General features: G+C 42.3%; 1 protein-coding gene and 1 long non-coding RNA gene across 2 annotated transcripts in view; one reads left to right on the forward strand and one right to left on the reverse strand.

The window, feature by feature from the left end:
- LOC144692017 (zona pellucida-like domain-containing protein 1) overlaps positions 1–13,108 on the reverse strand; it is a 37,531-nt gene extending 24,423 nt beyond the window's left edge. The window contains exons 1-4 of the mRNA XM_078560575.1: positions 12,982–13,108; positions 5,484–5,710; positions 967–1,151; positions 160–232 (exon numbers count right to left, since the gene is read on the reverse strand). Coding sequence (XP_078416701.1) covers positions 160–232; positions 967–1,151; positions 5,484–5,710; positions 12,982–13,108 — 612 coding nt within the window. The remainder of the gene's footprint in view (positions 1–159; positions 233–966; positions 1,152–5,483; positions 5,711–12,981) is intronic.
- The window catches only part of LOC144691967 (uncharacterized), a 44,984-nt gene extending 30,825 nt beyond the window's left edge, over positions 1–14,159 (forward strand). The window contains exon 3 of the long non-coding RNA XR_013579241.1: positions 13,478–14,159. This is a non-coding gene — a long non-coding RNA (uncharacterized LOC144691967). The remainder of the gene's footprint in view (positions 1–13,477) is intronic.
- The last annotated feature ends 8,094 nt before the right edge of the window (positions 14,160–22,253 follow it).

A 22,253-nucleotide genomic window follows, 5' to 3' on the forward strand; every position in this document is an offset into this window, starting at 1 on the left:
AGACATCTTCAATGTAATACATTTAAGAGATGTATTAATCAAGTCAAATGGTTTGGATGTCAGATATTCCTAAATTCATTTATCATGTGTGAATTAAGTTTTGGTGAAATTTTGCAACTTTGATATCCTGTTGACTACACAGATGATCAGGCAACTTACACTGTAAAGCTGAAGAGTGAGGGTGCTCCTGAAGGTACCATTATTATCCTTGATGGCTATACTTACTCCTGCTCTGTAAATACAGTTACATAAATCAATCAGCATGAAATCATAATGATAAATTGCACCAAAATTCTCTTATTATCATACCCGATGCATCCACTATACTTATCAATTGAACCCTATAATAATGTGGCAGTAAAAAGCTACACAATTGATTGAATGGTTCAGATTTGCATTGATTACTCCATAGCCAAAATGGAACATTGATTTTTCTGGATCTTCTAAATCAAACAGGATATTCTCCATTTAGAGGGTTGAGATGCTGAAATGAGAATGGGAAAAGAGGAATATGACATATGGGACTGTGGTAAGTCAGTTAGTCTCAGCTGGGGTGCTGATTGGAGTGCACTTTGGCACATGTGCTCTAGGGAAGGGGGAATTCAATTAGGGTTATCACTTTTGATCACAATCTAGCCAGTGAACATAATTGTGATGTGACTTTTCAATGTAAAGTAGGAGCCTGTCTGATGGAGTGGGTGCCCTGTCCCTGTTCACAGGTAAATTACAATTGAGTGCTACATGGAAGGTGGAAATCCACAGCTTTGTTTTGATATATCAGAAAACATCACAAGCAGTTATATTAAACATAATAAGTAGGAGATGCAACAAAAATAAAATGAAATCAAATGTTTTCTAAAGAAGCGTGTTAACTCTGAAATGTTTAGACATTCATCTTAGACTTTTAAAAAACCCTATTCTAAAGTTGATTCACCTTAACAAACAAGAAACAAATTCTTCACTTACACATCCACCCTAGTATCATTGATAAAATACTCCAAAGGGTAGGAGCAGGAATACAAATACAACAGTTCCTGGTTATATGTTATGACATTTGCTACCGGGTCATTTGTTTCTATCATACCACTGACTTGGACAAACTGGATGTTTGAAAAGTCTTTAAAAGCACCCGTTCCTTGAGCACTGGTGATCTGTACATAGAAGAAAATATATTTAAATACCAGAGTAAAATAATTGATGTTTAAAAGATATTCAAGACTGAAACATATTTTTAGGCAGTGGTAATAACATGGCCTCCAGGCCACATGTAGACCATAGAACCATAGAAAAGTTACAGCACAGAAAGAGGCCATTCAGTCAATTGTGTCTGTGCTGGCCAATAAGAGTTAAAAAAGAAACTAGCTGCTCATTTTAATCTCACTTTCCAGCACCTGGTCCATAGCCTTGCAGGTTACAGCACGTCAGGCACAGATCCAGGTACCTTTTAAATGAGTTGAGCATTTCAGCCTCAACCACCAATTCGGGTAGTGAACTCCAGATGCCCACCATCCTCTGGGTGAAGAAGTTTTTCCTCATGTCCCCTCTAATCCTTCTACTAATCACCTTAAATATATGCCCTCTGGTTATTGACCTCTCAGCTAGGAGAAACAGGTCTTTCCTGCCTATCCTATCTAGGCCCCTCATAATTTTGCACATCTCATTTAGGTCACCCCTCAGCCTCCTCTTTTCTAAGGAAAACAACCCTAGCTTATTCAATCTTTGCTCATAGCTACAATTTTCAGGCCTTGGCAATATTCTTGTAAATCTCCTCTGCACTCTCCCCAGAGCAATTATGTCCTTCCTGTAATGTGGTGAGCAGAAGTGTACACAAAATTTCAGCTGTGGCCTAACCAGCATTTTATACAGTTCCAGCATTACATCCCTGCTTTTGTATTCAATACCTCGTCCAATAAAGGAAAGCATTCCATATGCTTTTTTTACCACCATATCCCCCTGTCCTGCCACCTTCAGGGACCTGTGGACATACACTCCAAGGTCTCTCACATCCTCTACCCCTTCAATATCCTCCCGTTTATTGAGTATTCCCTTGCTTTGTTTGCCCTCCCCAAATGTATTACCTCACACTTCTCCGGATTGAATTCCATTTGCCACTTTTACACCCACTCAACCAAACCATTGATATTGTTCTAGAGACAACAGCTATCCTCTTCACTATCAACTACATAGCCAATTTTTGTGTCATCTGAAAATTTCCCGATCATGCCTCCCACATTTAAACCTAAATTATTAATATATACAACAAACAGTAAGGGCCTCTGTGGAACGCCACTGGAAACTGCTTTCCATTCACAGAAAAATCCATTGACTATTACCCTTTGTTTCCTGTCACTGAACCAATTTTGGGTCCAAGCTGCCACCTTCCCCTGCATCCCAAGGGATTTCACCTTTTTGACCAGTCTGCCTTGTCAAATGCCTTACTAAAATCCATGTAGACAACATCCAGTGCACTACCTTCATCAATCCTCCTTGTTACTTCCTCAAAAAATTCTATTGAGTTAGTAAGACATGATCTTCCCTTAGCAAAACCATGCTGACTATCTCTGATCAATCCGTGCCTTTCTACGTGATAGTTCATCCTGTCTTTCAGAATTGATTCCAATAATTTGCTCACCATGAAGTCAGACTGACTGGCCCACAATTATCTGGCCTATTCCTTGCACCCTTTTTAAATGATGGTACAACATTTGCAGACCTCCAATCCTCTGGAACCTCACCTGTATCTAGTGAGGATTGGAAAATGATCCTCAGAGTATCCACTATTTCCTCCCTGGCTTCCTTTAACAACCTGGGATATAATCCATCGTGCTCTGGTGATTTATCCACTTTCAAGGATGTCAGCCATTACCTCCTCTCTCATTATGCTTATTGTATCTAAAATTTCACAGTCCCCCTCTTTACCTAGAATGTCTGCATCATCCCTCTCCTTAATGAAGACAGAGACAAAGTATTCATCGAGAACCCTAACCACATCTTCTGTATCAACGCATAAGTTATCATGCACATTTCTGGTAGGCCCTACCCTTTCCTTAGTTATTCTCTTGCTCTTAATGTACTGGTAAAACATTTTTGGGTTTTCTTTGATTTTACCTGCCAATATTTTTTCGTATCCTCTGTCTGCTTTGTGAATTTTCTTTTTTACTTCACCCCTGTACTTTATATACTCCTCTAGGCTTTCTACAGCACTAAGCTTTTTGTGACTGTCATAAGCTTTCTTTTTCAACTTTATCTTACCCTGTGTGTTTCTGGATAACCAGGGGGCCCTAGATTTGACAGTACCATCCTTTTTCTTTGTGGGGACATGTCTACATTATCTTGTAGAATCTTGCTTTTGAATGCTTCCTACTGATTTGACACAATTTTGCCTTCTAGTAGCTGTATCCAGTCCACTTTTGCCAGTTCACCTCTCAGCTTTGTAAAATTTGTCATCCCCCAATTTAGAACTCCTGTTCTATCTTTGTTCTTGTCCATAATGATACTAAATCTGTATTATCATCACTATCTCCAAAATGGTCCCCCACTGCTGCTTTATCCACTTGCCCAGCTTCATTTCCTAAGACTAAATCTAGAATTGCATCTCCCCTCATTGGGCTTGTTGGCTAAAAAAGCTCTCTTGAATGCAGTTCAAGAATTTTGTGCCCTCTGTGCTCCTCACACTGCTTGTATCCCAATTGATATGGGGGTAGTTCAAGTCTCCAACTATTATTGCCCTATTGTTTTTGTACTCAGAAATTTGACTACATATTTGCTCTTCTAACTCCCTTCCACTATTTTGGCGTCTATAGTACAGTGTATATTCTCATATTCTCTGCAAACTTTGCTGATCCATTTATTTCACAGCCTCCCAGGTGATCACCCAGATGAGGATGGCAACTGATCTGAGATTCAGTGTTTAAAAGATTATGATATGCTTGAGTGTGAGGAACGTTCATCCATTTAGAACAATGCTACAATCCTCTCATTGCTACATGCAAGCTATTTGTGAAATGTTTCCACTACTCTGACCACATGTCCATTCTATGTGAAGAAGAATTTCTTGTTATCTGTTCTAAAGTTACCTTTTGTTAATTTAAAAATGTGCCCCTTGTCTACTTCTACAGATTAATTTAAAGTTAATATTCTGCATTAACGTTTTCCTTACCATTAATTACAGGCATCTAAAAAAAAATCACCTTTGAGATACCTCCTTTCCAGCCTGAAAGCTCAAGTTTCTCCAATCTTTCTTCATCACAAATTTCCCTAACAGTGGGGATCAGCCTTGTGGCTCTTTTTTTGTACTGCCTCCAATGCTGGAATTTCTCCTTTGTCTCTGGGCAATCCAGATGGACTCAGTGTTTGAACATAACTTCCTCTGACTTGTATTCAGTTTGCTAATTGCTACTCTACATTGATGGTATGTGTTTACCAGCAAGTCTTTATCCATCGATTTTTTAATATCATACATGGAGGATATTCATTTCCTATCTGTAGTATTTTATACTTGTTTGTGATAAATTTAATCTGTCATATTTAGGCCCACTCACATATCATGTTTGGCTCATTCTGTGATGCCAGGCCTACCACCGTTGATTCCACTGACCCTGCTAGCTCCTAAAGCAGCCTTTCAGACAACTTTTGATTTATTTATCTTTTGTCTGTTTTCAGTGTTCACATGCCTGGATGCCTTAAGATCTTGTAATGTAGCCGCAAGAAGTTTTAAACAGAGAAAACACACCAGCCAGCTGGAAGTGTTGTTCTCTTTGATTTTATTGCTTGCCAGCCAAAAAGGCAAGACAATCCCAAATGCTATCAAAGGGCAGAGCTATTGTGGCTTCCATAAAGCAAGTGAAATGACTCTGTTTGAATTGTCCTTGCTAAAGCTTTATTTACTTTCCTGTCCGAATGAGAAACTGTTTAGACTCCACTCAGCTGTTGCTCACAGTAATATCATTGAAACAAGAACCTCAGAGTTTGGGAAATAGCAGTTGCCAACTTGTATCTCATCACTCCGTGGTTTAATATTACAGTATTCCAGCAAATGACCCTTGAGCAAGTCATTGGTTGAGATTGTGGCCCTCAACAGAAAGATTATGATCAACATTGCACTTGGGGGGAAGAATGAGGGTTGGACAACTGTGTAAACCAGTCAAGCTACAGTCTCACTTTTTACAGTATTATCACTTTTTACACTTTTCTTAGCCAACATTAATTTTCTGTGAAAATTCCTGATATAAGAAAATACATACAAAGTTGTAATCTACTCTCATGTTCAACTTGCCTGTAATTTTTGTTTGTATTGGAAATTAACTGAAAATATGAAGAGGTCAGTGGGAAGACCAAGTCATTCCATTTACATTATCATTTATATGGTTGTTAACATATGCTATATTTTCTGTTTAATTTCTATATATTTGTATCAAATAGCAATATGAGCAATCAACTTGATGTAAATATGAAATTCCTTCAGGTAGCGATGACTGACATACCAGCAGCTTGTTCCCACAGGAAGTCGAGTTACTGTCACTGATGGGAAATGAAAACTTGAGAACAGGAGGAGAAGCCGATGCATCAACTGTTCCCTGGCATTTGGTGTCATCAAATTGATTATTTAAAGCCACTTGGCTCTCATTGTAGCCAGCAAAGTAAATTGGGCACAAAAAGATCGATAATTGCACATCTTGGGTTCCGCAGGTCACTTTGATGTCATTGTTATCTGTGAAGAAAAATGACAGATTATGCTATCAAGAATGAAAATGTTGCAGTATTTGACAGTAGCTAAATATTCTTATTACTGGTATTAAGGGTTGAACCCATTTGTTAGAATGCATTTTAACTTGGAGCAGGTTTCTGACAGAGTGCCAAACCCACCAGAGATCATCAATTTGAAGCCTGGGCTACATTAATTCCTGGCACGATTTGCATCTCATTGATCAGCTGTCTGCCTGAAATGAGCTGCAGCTGAGATTGAGAACTGGCCAGCTCAGAATAGGTTAAATCAATGGAACCTGGAAGTCACCTAGCAGCACCAAGGGAAGCTGTGGGGGATTGGAGCCATTTGTTGGGTGGGAAAGCAAGCTCAGGAAGGAGAGAACCGGACTTTCCTTGTGGGTTTGGGTGGAACCTTGTTGTATTGAGTGGGCAACTCAGTTGCCTAAAAAGAAGGGCCCAGTTAAGATGACAGCAGGCTGAAACTGAGCAGGAAAGTGAGATAACTCTTTGCACAACTATTTTAACTGTGCAACAAACCATCAAACCATTTCTGTGGCAGGATGGGCTGCTGTTTTTGAATATTCAAATTAAACAAATTAACACCTGTGTTAGAATGGTAGTATGCCAGCTGAATTTGCTAAACCAATTGTCCACGTATAAAGCTCAGATGGTAGCTAATAGGATTTTCAATTCAAGGTTGAAGTCCCCACATTTGGTAATGAGTTTTTAATAGCCTGCTCCTGGGCCTGGCTGAGATGGCCATAAACAGGTCCAGGGCGGCTGAGACGGGTCGCTTGACTCAATTATCTTCCTGTCTTCCGTGGCTATGTTCGCGCCCTGGTGTCTTTGGAGAGAGAGCATGCAGTGCTGAGGCCTTCTGCGACTGGTGGGCGCAGTGCATTATCAGGGCTGGAGTGCAATATCAGCTCCCAAAATGGCATTTTAATGTAAGTTTGATAAGTTTTCCTTGAAGTTTTGTTTTTTGTTACAGTGACCTTAAAGGGGCTGTCAATTAGTTAATTTATTCATTTATTTCTCATTTACTCGAAAGAGTATGTTGTTAAGAGTAATTTCTAGGCTGGTACTTCTTATAATATATTTCAACAACAAAACCTGAGGTAAAAATTTAGTGTTGCTTCTCCCAGCCTCCTTGCTTTAACTTCTGCTTTTGCTTTAGATGTGTCAGCATCACAGACTTATACCCTATTCCACCACCATTTATATGGTTAGCATTAGCTAAACCAGGCATGACCCGCTGAAATGGTAGTCCTTGTAATGGAAGTTTTTAAATGGAAATAATCTAAAGATGGGTCTTGAAGATTTCAAGTGATGGGGCTGTGACTATTTCCTTTGGCAGCTTGTTCCATTGTGGAATTTCCTTGGGAAGAAAGATTGTTGATACACTGGGCGGAATCGTTCCAGATTTGCACTAAGTGCAGTAACGGATGGGTAAAACGACCTTTAACCCACCGGCCACAATAGCAGCTTTTCACGCCTTATTTTCCCAAACCCACCGCATTAATTATGCATTCCTGGAAAGCATGCCGTTTCCAGGGTGGATGGGCTCTCATTCACCTGCCACGCCATCACCTCGCTGCTTCATCACGCTGGGCGCCATATTTAAAGTCCAGCGTGCACACCTCTCTGCTTCCAGCCCACGACTGCTGCAAAGAAGACACTGTCCTGAAAGGCAAAAAAGCTGCAGCTCCCAAGTATAATGACGCATCCCTCGATTGCCTTTTGGATGCAGTGGAGGCTCACTGTGATGTCAGCAACCTCGCTAACCTGGCTTGGGAGGCGGTGGTCAGTGCCAGTGCCCTGTAAAAGAGGACAGCCACCCAGTGCCACTACAGGATGAATGGTCTCATCTGTTCCACCAAGGTAGTTCACTCTTCTCATCACCCTCAACTCACACACTCACAAACCCATCACACATCCACAGGGATCTCACATCTCAAGGGACAACACCACTAACTCTCACGCACACGCTCACATCTCCATCAGGCTCACACCCTTTCGAGTTCACGTGCTTATCCTGTCCATGGCTCCGCTCACCACACAAACATTCCACGCAGTGCCACGTGTCCTGCTCACACTCTCGCCATCTGTTTTCGTGCAGAAGAAGCTGGCTCACATCAGCAGGGAGAGGTCCCAGACCGGGGGATGAGGTGGTCCACATTAGACTCCTCACTCACTTTGAGGAGTGTGCCATCGCACTGACTGGTGAGGACATGGACTGTGTCTACAGTGACGGTGAGGTCAGCAGTGAACACCCTCATAAGGATCCTGCAACACATCATCCTTCTCTCAAAGCAAATGTGAGTGCTCTCTCTCCTGTTTTTGACTCTGGTGCTATGCACTAATTATCTCTACTTCAGTTCACAGGGAGCTCTGCCAAATGACCAACACCCTCAGCCAGCCAGTCCCTCAGCTACATCCACGTCCTTACCTCCAGCCAAGAGGACACCTCCTCCATTGAAGAGGTTGAAATAAGCAGCCTGGAAGACCCTTCACAGCGATTACCCACACCCTGCATCAGCGCAGAAACACACACCTTGGTGGAACCTAGATCTAGAGCAGGCCCGTGTTCACAACCTGGTGGACACCACATGGACACATGAACACAGCATCAGGAAGCAGATTTAGCCAAGCTCCCCAGCACTCAGAGGACTGCTGGAGATCAGGATTCTGTGAGGCCCAAGTCAGATGACAAGCCTCTAGTTTTGGCCTCCCAACTCATCCTGGAGAGTCAGCAGAAGGCATGGGAACATCCTGCAGAGCTGTTGGAAGCCGAGTCAGAGGAGCGCGACCGCCTGCTCTTTGATGACGTGGTGCCCACATGTGTGTGTATGGAGGTCTCCATGGGGAGGATGGTGGACGCCACAGAGACCCTGGTCCAGCAGAACGTGGAGATGTGTGCAAACCTGCACTCTATTGCGGGAGCCATGTGTGAGTTCCTGCGGTGGCAACGCATGAGGGAAATGGAGCACCTCGATGCCCCTCCAGGTGTTCCTTCCCCTTGAGTCAGGCCGGGGCCCCCGGGCAACCAAAGGGAGGAGGAGGAGCAGCAGCTGAACAACCCTGGGTCATCCACTCAGGAATCCCAGAGGCTGTCCTCCCCACCTAGTCCCCGATGCCTGTGAGCCCCTCAACCTTGTCCTCAGTCACCACAGAGGATACAGCTGGCCATTGAGTTGTTCTGGAGGGAGAAGTGTGTGTGGCAGGGCCTTCTGGAGCCTTGTGCAAGCACTCTCCCATGCACGCAGATCCTTCATGTATCATACTCACCTCAATAACTTGAGCAATTTGAATGCTGCCTGCTGCAGTTGTCCATCTGAGCTGACCTGCATCTCCGCCCACCCAATGATCACACTCCCATGCAGCACCTGATCTCGCCCACCATGACTTTCGTTTCATTTTTGATTTGGACAGCATGGACAGGATTCGGTTTTTCGCGCCTCTCCCATCTTTTCCCCTCCCCAAGTCACCCATTTCCTCTCCCCCATCACAGTTGATCCCCCTGGCATCACCTTCCACCTCCCCTCCATGACCTACCAGCCACGACCTTTTTCCTTCGGGGATGTCCAGATGAATGTGCATGTTTCCTTCCCTCCCGAAAAACCCAACCCTATCCACATTCACCAGACCAATCCAGAATTCGTGATGGGAATTCTGGAAGAGCCCTTTTGAAAACTTATTATATATTATCAGAATAATTATCCAAATCTCAAGGTTTTTCTAAAATATTGTATTTTAAACCTTTACTGCAAGTACTGCTGTACTTCATTGTTCAGAGGACATTTAAGAGTCAATCAACATTGCTGTCACATGTCCTTCTCTAAAGGACATTAGCAAACCAGACGGGTTTTTACAACAATTGTTTTTTTTTGCTTGTTCATGGGATTTGGGCACCACTGGATATGCTAGCATTTATTACCCATCCCTAATTGCCCTTGTTCAGGGGGCATTTAAAAGTCAATCACAGGAGTCATATGTAGGCCAGGCAAGGACAGCAGATTTCCTTCTCTAAAGGACATTAATGAACCAGGTGGGTTTTTCCTGACAAGCAGCAATGGTCCCTCATCATCGTGGTGGGATTCAAACCCAGGTTCCCAGATCATTGCCCTGGGTCTCCACAATACTAATCCAGTGGCAATACCACTACGCCACTGCCTCCCTAGTGTGTTAATGAGGGCTGAAAATTGAACTGGTTGATGGCTAGCTTCTGTTGAAGGGTCATGAGGACTCGAAATGTCAACTCTTTTCTTCTCCGCCGATGCTGCCAGACCTGCTGAGTTTTTCCAGGTAATTCTGTTTTTGTTTTGGATACCTGACATTGTCCAAAGCCTGTTTGAGTTCAGGCCAGCAAATCAGTTACTTGCGTGTGTACTTGCATGTATTGTCAATCTCTAAATTATTCTCTAAATTCAGATAATATTAGCTACATGAATAAACAGCAACTGTAAATGTTGTGCAAATAATTTTCGGTCCCTTCTGTCCTCCTCTTCTGAAAATGTTGATTCTTTCTGGTGCACATTTCTAAAAAGCCAACAAGCTTCTGATATTGCCTGCAAATGGTCATTGTTCATATTGAACCTTGGCAGATCGATTTTACCAATCCCTGCAATGACATCATACTGAAGCCCTGTTGTGAACATGTAAGAAAACTTTTCAGTAACGTTTTATAGCCTAGGCTTGCTGAAGCCAACTGTAACATCCAACTGCATTCATAATGCATTAAATGCAATTAATTATGCAATTAGAAACCATTAAGGGCAAGAATCTAATCCACAAGAAGGGAGTTTGGAACATGGCAAGTATGAGCTAATATCTCTGGTCAGTGAAAAATGCTTATATTGTTACAATTGGCTATGCTACTTCATATGGTATTTTATAGTTGTAGGATTATAAATCTCTCGTTGATATGAGATTACCTGGAAGTCGATAGGTTGCACCACAATCTTGATCATGAATAATAATACTTTGAGAATTGATCCCTTTGATAATTGTAATAGCAATCAATGAATAGATGGGGAACAGCATCTTCTCTGCTTATTGGACAGGCACCTGTAAACAACACAGACACTCTGAGACACACCATTACTCCACCAGCCAAATAAGTGCTGTATATTTCCCTTCTTCCATCCTATGATGCATTATTGTTGCTTTTTTTTTGTTCTGCCCATTCATTGTGTGGTAGACATCATAGCATCAGAAACTCTGTTTGCAATCTTCTGACAATGACCTTTAAGCTGTCATTAGGTGTGTGAGGATCCCATGGTAATTGACCCAGTGATTCTCAACACTGCCCTCTCATCTGGAAAAAATGCTTTACCTCTATTTAATTCCTCCTCCAACAGACTATTGAAATCAGGGACTCACTGTACGAATAGCTGAAAATGTAAGCTTGCTGTCAGCCAACCGTCCATTGTATCTTATGCAAAGTCATTGCCCTGTTTCACCTCTCTCATATATATATATATATATATATTCATTACAGCTTTACAACCACATAATTGCACTCCGTTTTGTCTTTTTAACTTAACAAACCTACTTGAAGGGTGAAAACACATTTTACAGGAAACCACCAAGTATCAGAAGAGATAGATGGAAGCTGAAGTAAATCAAGAGCTATTAATTGAATGGCACTAGGCTAGGGTTTTAAAATTTTGCTTTTATTAACAGAGAATGATAGATGCAGCATTCCTTTTGTCATTAGCAGCTAAGCCACATGGCCAAATGTAAGCAAGAACTGCCTATATGGCCACTTACTTATATTCATTGATTAAAATCTTTTAGATAGAAATTAGCTTAGTATAGGTTCTTACCCTAGGTCAGCTAACAGATGCATTGCAGGTTTCTCTTTGGTGTTTCAACAGGGTGGCATATTGGCAGAGAATGAGGGAAAAAGCCTACTGTTGCCTCACAATCCCATTTTCAATTTCCTTCATTCTACCTTGCCAGGATTGCTACTGCCTTCCCTCCTAGCTTGAAGCCACATGTAAATGCTGGTGGATGGATTGAGCCCGGTTCCCAGCTTAGTTCCATCCCATCTGTCCTGGATACCATCACTTCCTGGGATCACTGTGTGCAAGATGAAAGGCCTAGCCTTGGGGTAGTATTGGTCCCAGGATCAGGAAATATAGATGACTGTTAGTAGAGGTCTCTTCTGCTTCCAGATAGAATTTACTCAACAATATGGGCTTCAGTCTCAGTGAAGTCTACAACACTGCAACTCTTTTCATCTTTGGATGCTTCCACCTCTTTTAAGTGCCTGGCCATTTCTTATAGTGTTTCAGTGGTACTTCTGCTGTAGCATCAGCAGCATTTTGTGGCCAGGCACTGGCATGCTCTCCCTTGGTTGGCAGAAATTCTACCTGTAACCTATCATGCATATCCAGTGACCATTGACTCACAGACATGGATTGGGTCACAGTGAAGTTGGAGGAATGGGTGGAATTCACTGCTGTGGGCTGAAGAAGATAATTCAACCAACAATTTTAGATACTTCTGTTTGCATGGTATTTTCTTCCATTATGGGTGAAATGCATCACCCTGTGTCAAAAACTACCTACTGCCATGTTAATAATAAAACAAATATTGAAATACCATGAAACAGTGTTATTTTAAATGCAAAATAATTTGATGAAATATTGAAGAACTTCATAGCAACAAAAGTAAACATCAGCAATAGGCATTGGTGCAACTTGCATTCTTACATTTCATTCAATGCATACATCCCTAGAATAATATAACTTCACCTGGATAAACCATTGCACAAACAGATATCAATAAAATTGTGTAACTATGTATTTTTAGCTAGACATTTGCAAACTCATACGAGTATTGGGAGAAGTAATAGAAATATTATAAATGTCCAAGTTTTGTCAAAATTATCTAGCCTGAATTTGGGACTTGATTTTAAATATTTTTTTGAATTTCCTTTCCTCTTTTCACCTCCATTTTTCTGAAAATATTGGCTTATGTTTCCATGGTGCCTAACAGTCCTCATCCTTCATGACTGAGCCCAGACAGCAAATTTCAGCAGGTTTTTGAAGAGATCACAGCTGAACCCGAATTTGTTCTCACTTGACGCTAACACTCACATACACTTTCCAATCATCACATAACAATTAAATATGGCAACCCTGGCTAACTATTTCTTTCCCAAGATCATGGCTTTGAAGCCCAACAATCCAATTGCTGCCTCAACTGAGATCAGCAAATTTGACGCAACACATGTCGAACAGTGAATTTTTTTTGCAGCTTATTTACTGCTTTGGAGTATTTTCCCAAGATTTTTTTCCTTGTCCCTCTTCACCTCTGAAGACGTTGCCTGCTTCTTTGGATGAAGTTCCATAATACAGTCTGATACCTTGTCCAAGGACCATTCTTCATACATGAAGTCAAATAGTAAATGCCACTGCACTATTTGACTGCAGTGGCAGCATGCTGAATCTATCCTGTCCTTACTCAATGTCCACACGTGTTCATCAGCTAGAGTTCCAGAAGGAGGAACTTTTGCCTGACGTTGTCATTCCTAATCCTGTGTTGGGAGGCCAATTGTAGCCCCTGCTGCTGCGCTAATTGAGATCAGCTAACTTAGTGCACATAAGGAGTCCATTGTGGAACCTTGCTTGTCTGGACAGTTCTGTTAGCCATCGCTTACATTTGCTGAGCTATCTTAACACTTTACAGAAATTTTAATATTTAAATGTTTAAATATGGACAAATTTACCAGTTTTCCTTGATTGTTTGTGTTTAATTGCAGCATTTTCTTTGAAAATTACTTTGCTAAAGTTCTTTTCAAGCCCAACTTCTACTTAACCTGGAGAACTACACAATGACCACAATGAGAATGGAACTAAACAAAAGGAACCTTCAGAGTTAATCCAGAGTTGTACAATGTTATAGAATTATTCCCCTGTTTAAAAAGTTGAACATTCTTCCCAGATAAACTGCACTAAGAAGCATACTGACCTTTTTGCACAATACTCTTATTATTCTTTACATTTACAATGTTGTAACATATTATACATGTTAATTTTTTTCAAGATACTAAGTAAAATATTTCAAAATATTGATTCGAAATAAATCAATAAATAGTCATGATGTGAATAGATTATAAATGAGCATCTAGATTGTGTGGAAGACACCTAAATAAATCAATATATATCTGGACAAGTCAATAGATAGAGTACATAATATACTTAATGAATAAATCAATAGGTAATATTAATGTAAAACTTACCAGAATGAAACAATCCAGTATATAATGATTCTTTGCTTCTTGTATGGTGTTGCTGATTTGTAATGTATTTAGCGTTCTATTGCTCCTGCACTTTTATAGTGCTTTTCTTGTTGCTGATTGGATAGCATTGATGTCACAATGTGGCATACTTTTCAGATGTAAATTTTAAAATAAAAGAAATCTAACTTTTCTTTATTATAGGACACAACTCGCCTGAGGCAAAATTTCAAAACTAAATAAGGAACATGTATCCTCACACAGGTATAATGTTCACAGCTATTGTGAAACCAGTTGAAAGCCAAAATATTTGTTCCATTTACAAACCAATTGATCTAAGCAATATGGATTACATTTATCTCTTTTTCATTTTTTTTGTCTGTGTTTAATAGCCACTGACCATATTGGTAGGTGGTCCCAATTTTACTTTGGGGGTTTCATCCTGTAGAAATTTGAAAATTGAATCACATGAGATGTGATTGGAATGAATGTTTAAAATGGTCATTTCAAACTTCCCAAACACCCAAGTATCCATTTGACAGGTATAAATGGTGAACATTTTGTTAATCCAGGCATATTGTGGTAAATTCTGGTCAGAATAGCTCAACAAAAATTTTGCAAAGCCTGTTTTACAGATCTGAACATGGCGTTCTGATCTGACTCTTGCTCACAGCACCAAACCAGCCTTAATCCCAATGACAGTGCTCACTGGTCTATCTGTTGCTGACAGCTCAAACATGATTCTTGGTCAGTGAATCAATAGGTGAATGGGTAATGGGGAAATATTAATAAGCAGAAGATGGTAATGGTTGAATAAAAATGAGAGGAAACACTGCCCATCACCACCTCTCAAGGGCTACTAGAGATGAACAATACATGTTGTCTTGCCAAGCCATGTTCACAACTCAAGGATGCATTCAGAAAATATTCAAGGTGGTTATGCTCTTAATTTGAACTCTCTATTCTTTTCCGCCCAGCAAACAATGGAGGTAGGTGAGGTGGGGTGCTGGGAGAGGTGGGGAGGTGGTAAGGGATATGTTATGGTCACGTCACTTGCCTGTAAAGCTTATTGGAAGATGGACACTACTTTTTAAAAAGCAACATGGGGCTTTGATACTGTACCTTCACAAAAATGGGCTCCGGCGAGTTAGTTGACTTCTTTTTGTGGTTTCTGTACAGACAGAGACAGATATGTCTGAACATATCCCTGGGAAGTTATCAAAATGCAAATGGACTTCTCAGGTGCTGAATGACTACACCTCACCACTTCAATGGAAGAGATTTAAAATAACAATGGCTGTTTGACCTGCCAGCCCCATGAGGATGGGATTTCAAATAATGTCATTCAGGAGGAAAATAGCCAGAATGTTGATGGGATATCAAACCCATGTATTCCCCCATTGTTTGCCAATTACATTGATTTTAATCCATTGTGTAGACAATGGAATACATCGATACTGTCATCACACAACTGCAACTATCTGGAGACAGAGATAATATCTTATTAACCCACAAGGGTAGCCCAGCAGGTCAGTCTGGGATACAAAGGCTAGAAGGAAGTCATCTCTCTCCCAGGACAAGGGATGACCTTGCCCCAAAAATCACATTAGGAAGAGAAGAGGAGCTTATTCAATTTAACTGCAAGATTATACTTATTCACTACAGGAGCTCAACCATAATTTGGTTTGAAACAGGCCAAAAACCTTAGACCTCCATTGTCTCCAGTGAACCAAGAGAGAATCCTTCAGGGCTGCAATGTTTTAACCACCGTCTTAAGGACTGTGTAAACAAGTGACCTGTTTCTTTTTTTATGCCAGTAATCTAAGTGCATGTTACATCTTTAGAAATTAGCTTTTCTTGTGTGTGAGTGTCTGTGTTTGAGGAGTGTGTGTTGTTGGATTTACATTTCAGATATGAAAAATGTTTATTTTTTATTTTGAGTTAAACTTTTCATGTCTGTTCTTTAAAATCACAGCACTCAAAGAGGTTAAAGCACTCCTCAAAAATACATCTTGTTGCGGTCAGCAGAGAGGTGAGAAAAAATGGGGGAAAGTTATGCCACATCTCTCCCCATCTGTAACAGGGGTCAGAGAATCATGACAAGGAGGAAGATGATAGTGATAATGATGGGGATGAGGAGTCGGAAGGAAGTAAATTCTTCCTTGTGGATTGGAGTGATGATGAAAATGATCATGATTGTAATGTGAAGGAAGAGGACATTGAGGATAAGGTTGTGGATGAGGATGAGCCTAGGAACAAGATTCTGTTGCATGTTCCTCTGCCAAAATGTGCTGCACCCACTGTGTAAACCATGAATCAGTTCAGATACTTTCACAATGAGAGGAATTACATGGTGTCAGTGAGAATGTGACACTGGGTGATTCACAGGACACAAGGATGCGGGAGGATGGGAGTGGGTGAGGATGTGTCACCTTCCCAATGGAGACTGAGGAGAAGGTGGTGGTGAGCTGCCTTCTTGATATCTGAGTGGCTTGCTAGGCTAATTCAGAGGGCAGTTAAGAATCAACCACATTGCTGTGGGTTTAGAGTCACTTATAAATGAGAGTTCCTAAAGAGATGAAACAGAGGGTTCTTACAACAATCCATTAGTCACCGTTATTGTATCATTTTTTTCCGGATTTATTTAGTTGAATTTAAATTCCCCAGCTGTCATTGTGGAATTTGATCTCATACCTTCTTCGTTCAGGCCTCTGGATTACTAGTCCAGTAACATAACCAGAATGCTACTGTCTTATGGGTAGTTGCTTGAAAAGGGTGCTCAAAGAACATTATGCTGTGTGCTGACTCTGAGGTCAGTATTCAAGGGTATGTGACAACTGACAGTTATTAGCCTGGAGCCCACAGCTCTCACTTGTGGAACATCAAGGAAGCTATTGATTTACTGGAGGAAACAATTGAATCTGCAACTGCAGTGGAATCTGCAACAAGCATCTCCATGAACACCAACCTCACTGCCTTCCCAAAAGCTCAGAAGTAGCCCACGAACCGTCAAAGTCTCTTCCCCCCCAAGGAAGGAGAGACTACTGTCTTGATGTCAATCGGGAAGAGAGTAGACAGTCCCATGTGCACTGGCTTTCTGATCCTAGGGGTTGGGATACAGATTGCTGTTTATGAGGACATGCAGATCTGATAGCTGCCATTTGACCAGTTAGGCTGAACAGGAGATGAGTCAGAAGTCCAAGCCATGGCAGAATTTCAATGGTTGGAGTTCAATTTGCTGAGGCTGCTGATTCTTAAGACAACACTATTGAGCCTTCCCCTTGAGAGCACCACACAAGAATCTCATAGAAAATGACACCAAGATGACCAGGTGAAAACTACAGAGATGCAGTTAGTTGTGGCTCCCTCTCAAGAGCTAGCTGTCACAAGGAAAGGGCCACTCCTCTCCTAACATTGGCTACAGATCAATTGGCTAAAGCACTCAGGGCAAACATATTTGAAATCAGAATATTTTAAAGGGGAGACTGCAAATTGGATTTCAGATTTTGGGCAGGAGACAAAAAAATGTTTTACATTGGGTGAAATCTTGCTGTCTTAGTTTTTGCATTAGTGGTGGGTCATATCCAGGTTGGAAACCTGGAAGTGCGAGTGGCGGGCCTTCCACTTCAATCTTCCGGAAGGTGGCAATTTAAAAACCCACCACTGGGATCACCATTCGATTCAGAGTGGCAGGTGGGATGACAAACTGTGATGTAAGAATGAGCACGGAAAGGTTAAAGCTCTTTACAGTGGCTGCTTTGAGGTTAATGCTGCATTGATTTGGACAGGTGACTTATGCAGGATATGGAAGTGAGACGGGGAAGTGGCTGCACCACATTTCACTGATGCCTTCCTGGAGGTTATGTTGGAGGAGGTGGGGGCACGGAGGTAGTTGCTGTTTCCGGAGGAGGACCAGCATGACTAATCGGGCAGGGCTGGAGATTGCTGAGGAGGTTGGCAGCTGCTGTGTGATGAACAAGAAGGAGCTGGAAATAGTGCAAAACTGCTTCAATAACCTCCTGGGCTGGCAAGGTGAGTGTCCTGCAACTCTCAGCTGGCAGCCATGAATCTCTTGTCTCCATAGCAGTCCTCTGCACAGAAAGGCACACTATTGCCAGCAACACAGAGGATTGTTTCACAGTCTTCATCACCCTATATATTCGCAGACAGTACTCACACTCACTCAAACTCAGCTTTAAAGTAAGGACTTTGCGTACCCGATTCCATTGTGAAGTTCGTCAGATGTCACTGTCTTACAATTGCACATTGTGTCCCTAATTTTTCTAATGGTCTTCTTGTTCTCATTGCAGGAGAGGGAAGTGCATAGCACCTGGGAGATGAGGCAAACTGGGGCTTGGGTGGGGGTGGGTGAGCGGGATGGTGAATTCCCGTTACTGGCAATCCTGATGCCAGTAGAAGAGGAGACCATGGAAACTGGCAGGATGGCAGCACACCAAGCCATCACTGAAGGGGCAATGCAGCGCAACAGAGAACAAATGAAAGGATCATGTATTAATCATGCAATTGGATCTGAGTAGCTTCATCAGTTGTGCAGTTGTATCCATGAGTATACATTTCAAGCTCAGCAACATGTGAGGGTGTGAAACTACTATTTCTTACATGCTTCACTTACTGAGGTCTTATCTCTCCCAAAGGCCATTGTAGGTGTAGTATGTGGAGGCAGCACAGACCTCAGAGGAAGATCAGCATTCTGAGGTAGCACCATCACATGAGTCATGCACACCCCCGACCAGTGCAGTTAGCCTCACCTTTGTGGAACCTCAGTCGTGTATAGAATGGATGGCACAAGATGAGGATAACTTTATATGTGAGCAGAAGCAGGTGTTGGAGCCAGTGACAATTGTGGGGAGTCTCCATTGGAGGACGAAGAACAGCTCTAGCCATGCTCAGCTGGACAGAAATGCTGAGCCTTGGGGCTGTTACGCAAAGCATGTGCTTGTGAATCAGCAAAGACAGAGTTTCTTGAGGAAATTATTGTGGAGAAATGGAGGAGTCCATCCATGCCATGAGTGCTGTAATGTTTCAGGCAAATGAGCGCATGACCTCCTCCATTGAAAGAGTGGCCACTGCCATGAAGAATCATCTGTGCAGGCTAATGATTGGACGCAGGACCAGTGCTACAGCTTCCACAGTATATCAGTAATCTTGAGTGGTATTGATCGGTCAGTGACAGTGATGGCTCAGAATGGCATGGAAATGCAGCCAAGTACTGGGGGTTCCTGAAAGGGCTGAAGAAGGCAGGGATGATGGCAATGATTTCCAGTCGCTTCCTCAGCACCTTTGACTGAGCCATAAACATTACGTCATGCCCCCATGATAGAGGCCAGCCATACACAGATGCAGGTGGGGCAGTCTATGGCGGGGTCCTTATGGGCACTGCAACCTAGAGGAAGCATGCCATGAGTATCTCATTTGCATGAGCAGGCTGCCTCCACATCTGCTCCATCCACATGGGTAGCAGCATGTAGATGTATGAGGAAGAGAACGCAGAAACAGGATTTAGTTGCACAATGGGATTTACTTAGATGTCTTCTTTAATGTCACTGTCACGCTAAGAATATTAATTGCAATGAAGTTGGTTATCTTGGGCCCCTGTTAAGTGTCATATAGCTCTCAGTGCTCCATTGCACATTGACCTTTAGGAGCTCAATAGATGTAAGCTCGATGAATGTGATGGGTCACAGTGTTAGAGTGGGAGTGACAGTATTGTAGCTTTACTTGAGACAAGAAGATCTAAATGTTGGGATGAGGTCTTAACTGCAGCTACAGGTGCCCAGGTTCCAAGAGTGCGGTGCTGCACAATCCTCACTCAGATGAATCTTGTCTGCATGAGGATATTCTGGAGTTTCTCTGGGCACAGGCATCATTGGATCCTCTGGATGGGCGTGCTCTGTTGCGTGATCATCATCTTCCTCTTCATCCTCTGAGGAGGAAGTAGTGCCAAGTTGTGCAGAGGGCAGCGCACTACCAAGGGAGAGATCCTTAAGGGCCACATTGGAGAGCAATTCCAGCGTCAAGGCACCAGACCTGTATTTTAAGCAAGTCAATGGTCTGCTCAATATTTGACCTGGTGGTCAAATGGCAATGGTTGTAATTCTTGTGTGCCTCTGTGTTGGAGTACTTTACTAATGTCATCATCCATGTCTTCAGTAGATACCCGTTTCCACCCAGGAACCATCCATGAAAGTTGTCTGGTGGGCTGAAGAGTTGAAGCCCCTGAGACTGCCTCAGAATGAATACATCATGGCAGCTCCCTGGGAACCTTTCACACACTTGCGAGATAATTTAGCAATGGGCCAGCTGCACGATGAAGAAGCGGAACCCTTTCCTATTTACAAATACACTTGGCTGGTCTGACAGTGCCATGATGGCATGATGGGTATAGTATATCACCCGTGAACCTGAGAGAATCCTGCCGTGGCAACCTACAGCCCTCTGGGCATGACTGGCAGAATCCTCCTCAGTGATTCACCTGATCTCAGGACAGGTGGACCCCATGTCTCTGCGCTGGCTCGAAGATACAAGGGTCTCAAATCCCATCGAGTTGTGAAATTATGCTACAGGAGCAGGCAGCAATTTCTTCACCTCTAACACAATCAGTAACAGCAGCCTCAATGAGCTACTCCTGTAATGACAAGCCTTTGCCTATGTCTGACCTCAAGCTCGTCACTTTCCCCCTTTAGAGAACTGAGTGTGTGTTCCTTTCTCATTTTGCGCTTCCCTATGTAAGTCGCTGAGTTCCAGATGTCTGACTTTGTGCGCTGTTGGTAAAGAGCCATTGTCATTAGAAGAAGGCGACTTAAATATTTCAATTGGCTTTCCTTTGCTACCATGAGGGTCGCAGAAAAGTCACACAACTTGCCCCTGAGAAAACTGGCAGAAGGTAGGAGGATATCAGGATACTACCCTGATGCCTTTTTTTCTGAATTTTCTCAGCCACCGCCCTGCACCCCCCACTTCCAATTTCAATGGCCTGGAAAAACTTCCCCCCTCATTGGCTGGGATTTCCCAGTCCCGCATTGGTGGGCATCATCGCGTGCAGGACAGGAAAGTTTGGAGAGCAGCCAGCCATTGGTGGGACCAGAAAATCTTGCCCATTTGTCTGAACTGGAGAGCTACACACGATTTTCAGTTTCCACCATTCGCCCCAGTACAATGTTTGCCTCATTGGTACATGTGCTACTCGAAGAAGGGAACAACCAACAACAACAACCTGTACTTATATACTTATTATGTTATGTTATGTTATGTTATAAATGGATGGATGGGCAGGACTTAATGAGAGTTGGACATGCACAGCAGAGTTTTGAATGAACTCAAGTTTGTGTAGGGTATAACTAAGGAGCTAGACAGGAGTGTGTTAGAATAGTCAAGTCCAGAGGTAGCATAGGAATGAATGAGGGCTTCAGCAACAGATGAGCTGTGGCAAGTGTTTTGGACTTGCTCTGTTTACTCATGCATGGTTGCTGGCTTCTGGTATGTGTGACCAATCTTCCCTAGACAGGCTGTAGTATTAGTCTGGTACTTGCTTTAAACTGGTCTATTAACAGTATATATAAGATAGGTTACAGAGTAAGTCCAGAGTTCCATCCTCTCCCTCTTGAGAATCTAGTACATGACTGCTGATGTCACTGATACACCATCGTCTACATCATTAGCATAGCTATTTTATTAAACCATTATGCTATAGCAAGGGTGGAGGTGGAAACAGGTGGTCTTGGTGTGGGTATGTAGTAGGAAGCTCATCTTGGAGTCAAATATGACACCAAGATTAAGAACGGTCTGATTCAATCTCAGATTGTTGCCAGGGTTAGGGGTGCAGTCAGGTAGTCAGTGAATGGAATTTGTGACAGAGACTGAAGACAATTGTTTCTAGCTTCCTAATATTTAGCTGGACGAAATTTCAGTTCCTTCAATACTGGATGTCACATAATTTAGAGACAGTGGAGTGATCAAAATAGGTGGTGAGGTAAAGTTGGGTGTCAATCACGTAAATGTGAAAGCTGATATTGTGATTTTGAATGATGTCACCGAGAGGCAGTACAGATGAATTGGAGGGGACCAGGGATAGATCCTTGGGGGACACCTGAAATGGAAAGAGAAACCACTGGAAGTAACTGGATAGTTAAGGATGTAACCAGATGAGTGCAGTCCCACTCAGCTGGATGACAGAGGTGTTGGAACGGAATTTCGTGGTTAACCGTGTCAAAGGCTGAAGACAGATTAAGAAGGATGAGGAGTGCCAGAGAAGTGTGAACATTGTTGCAGGAAAAGATCT

This window comes from Cetorhinus maximus, chromosome 16 (assembly GCF_964194155.1).
Source record: "Cetorhinus maximus chromosome 16, sCetMax3.hap1.1, whole genome shotgun sequence".
Taxonomy (NCBI): Eukaryota; Metazoa; Chordata; class Chondrichthyes; order Lamniformes; family Cetorhinidae; genus Cetorhinus; species Cetorhinus maximus.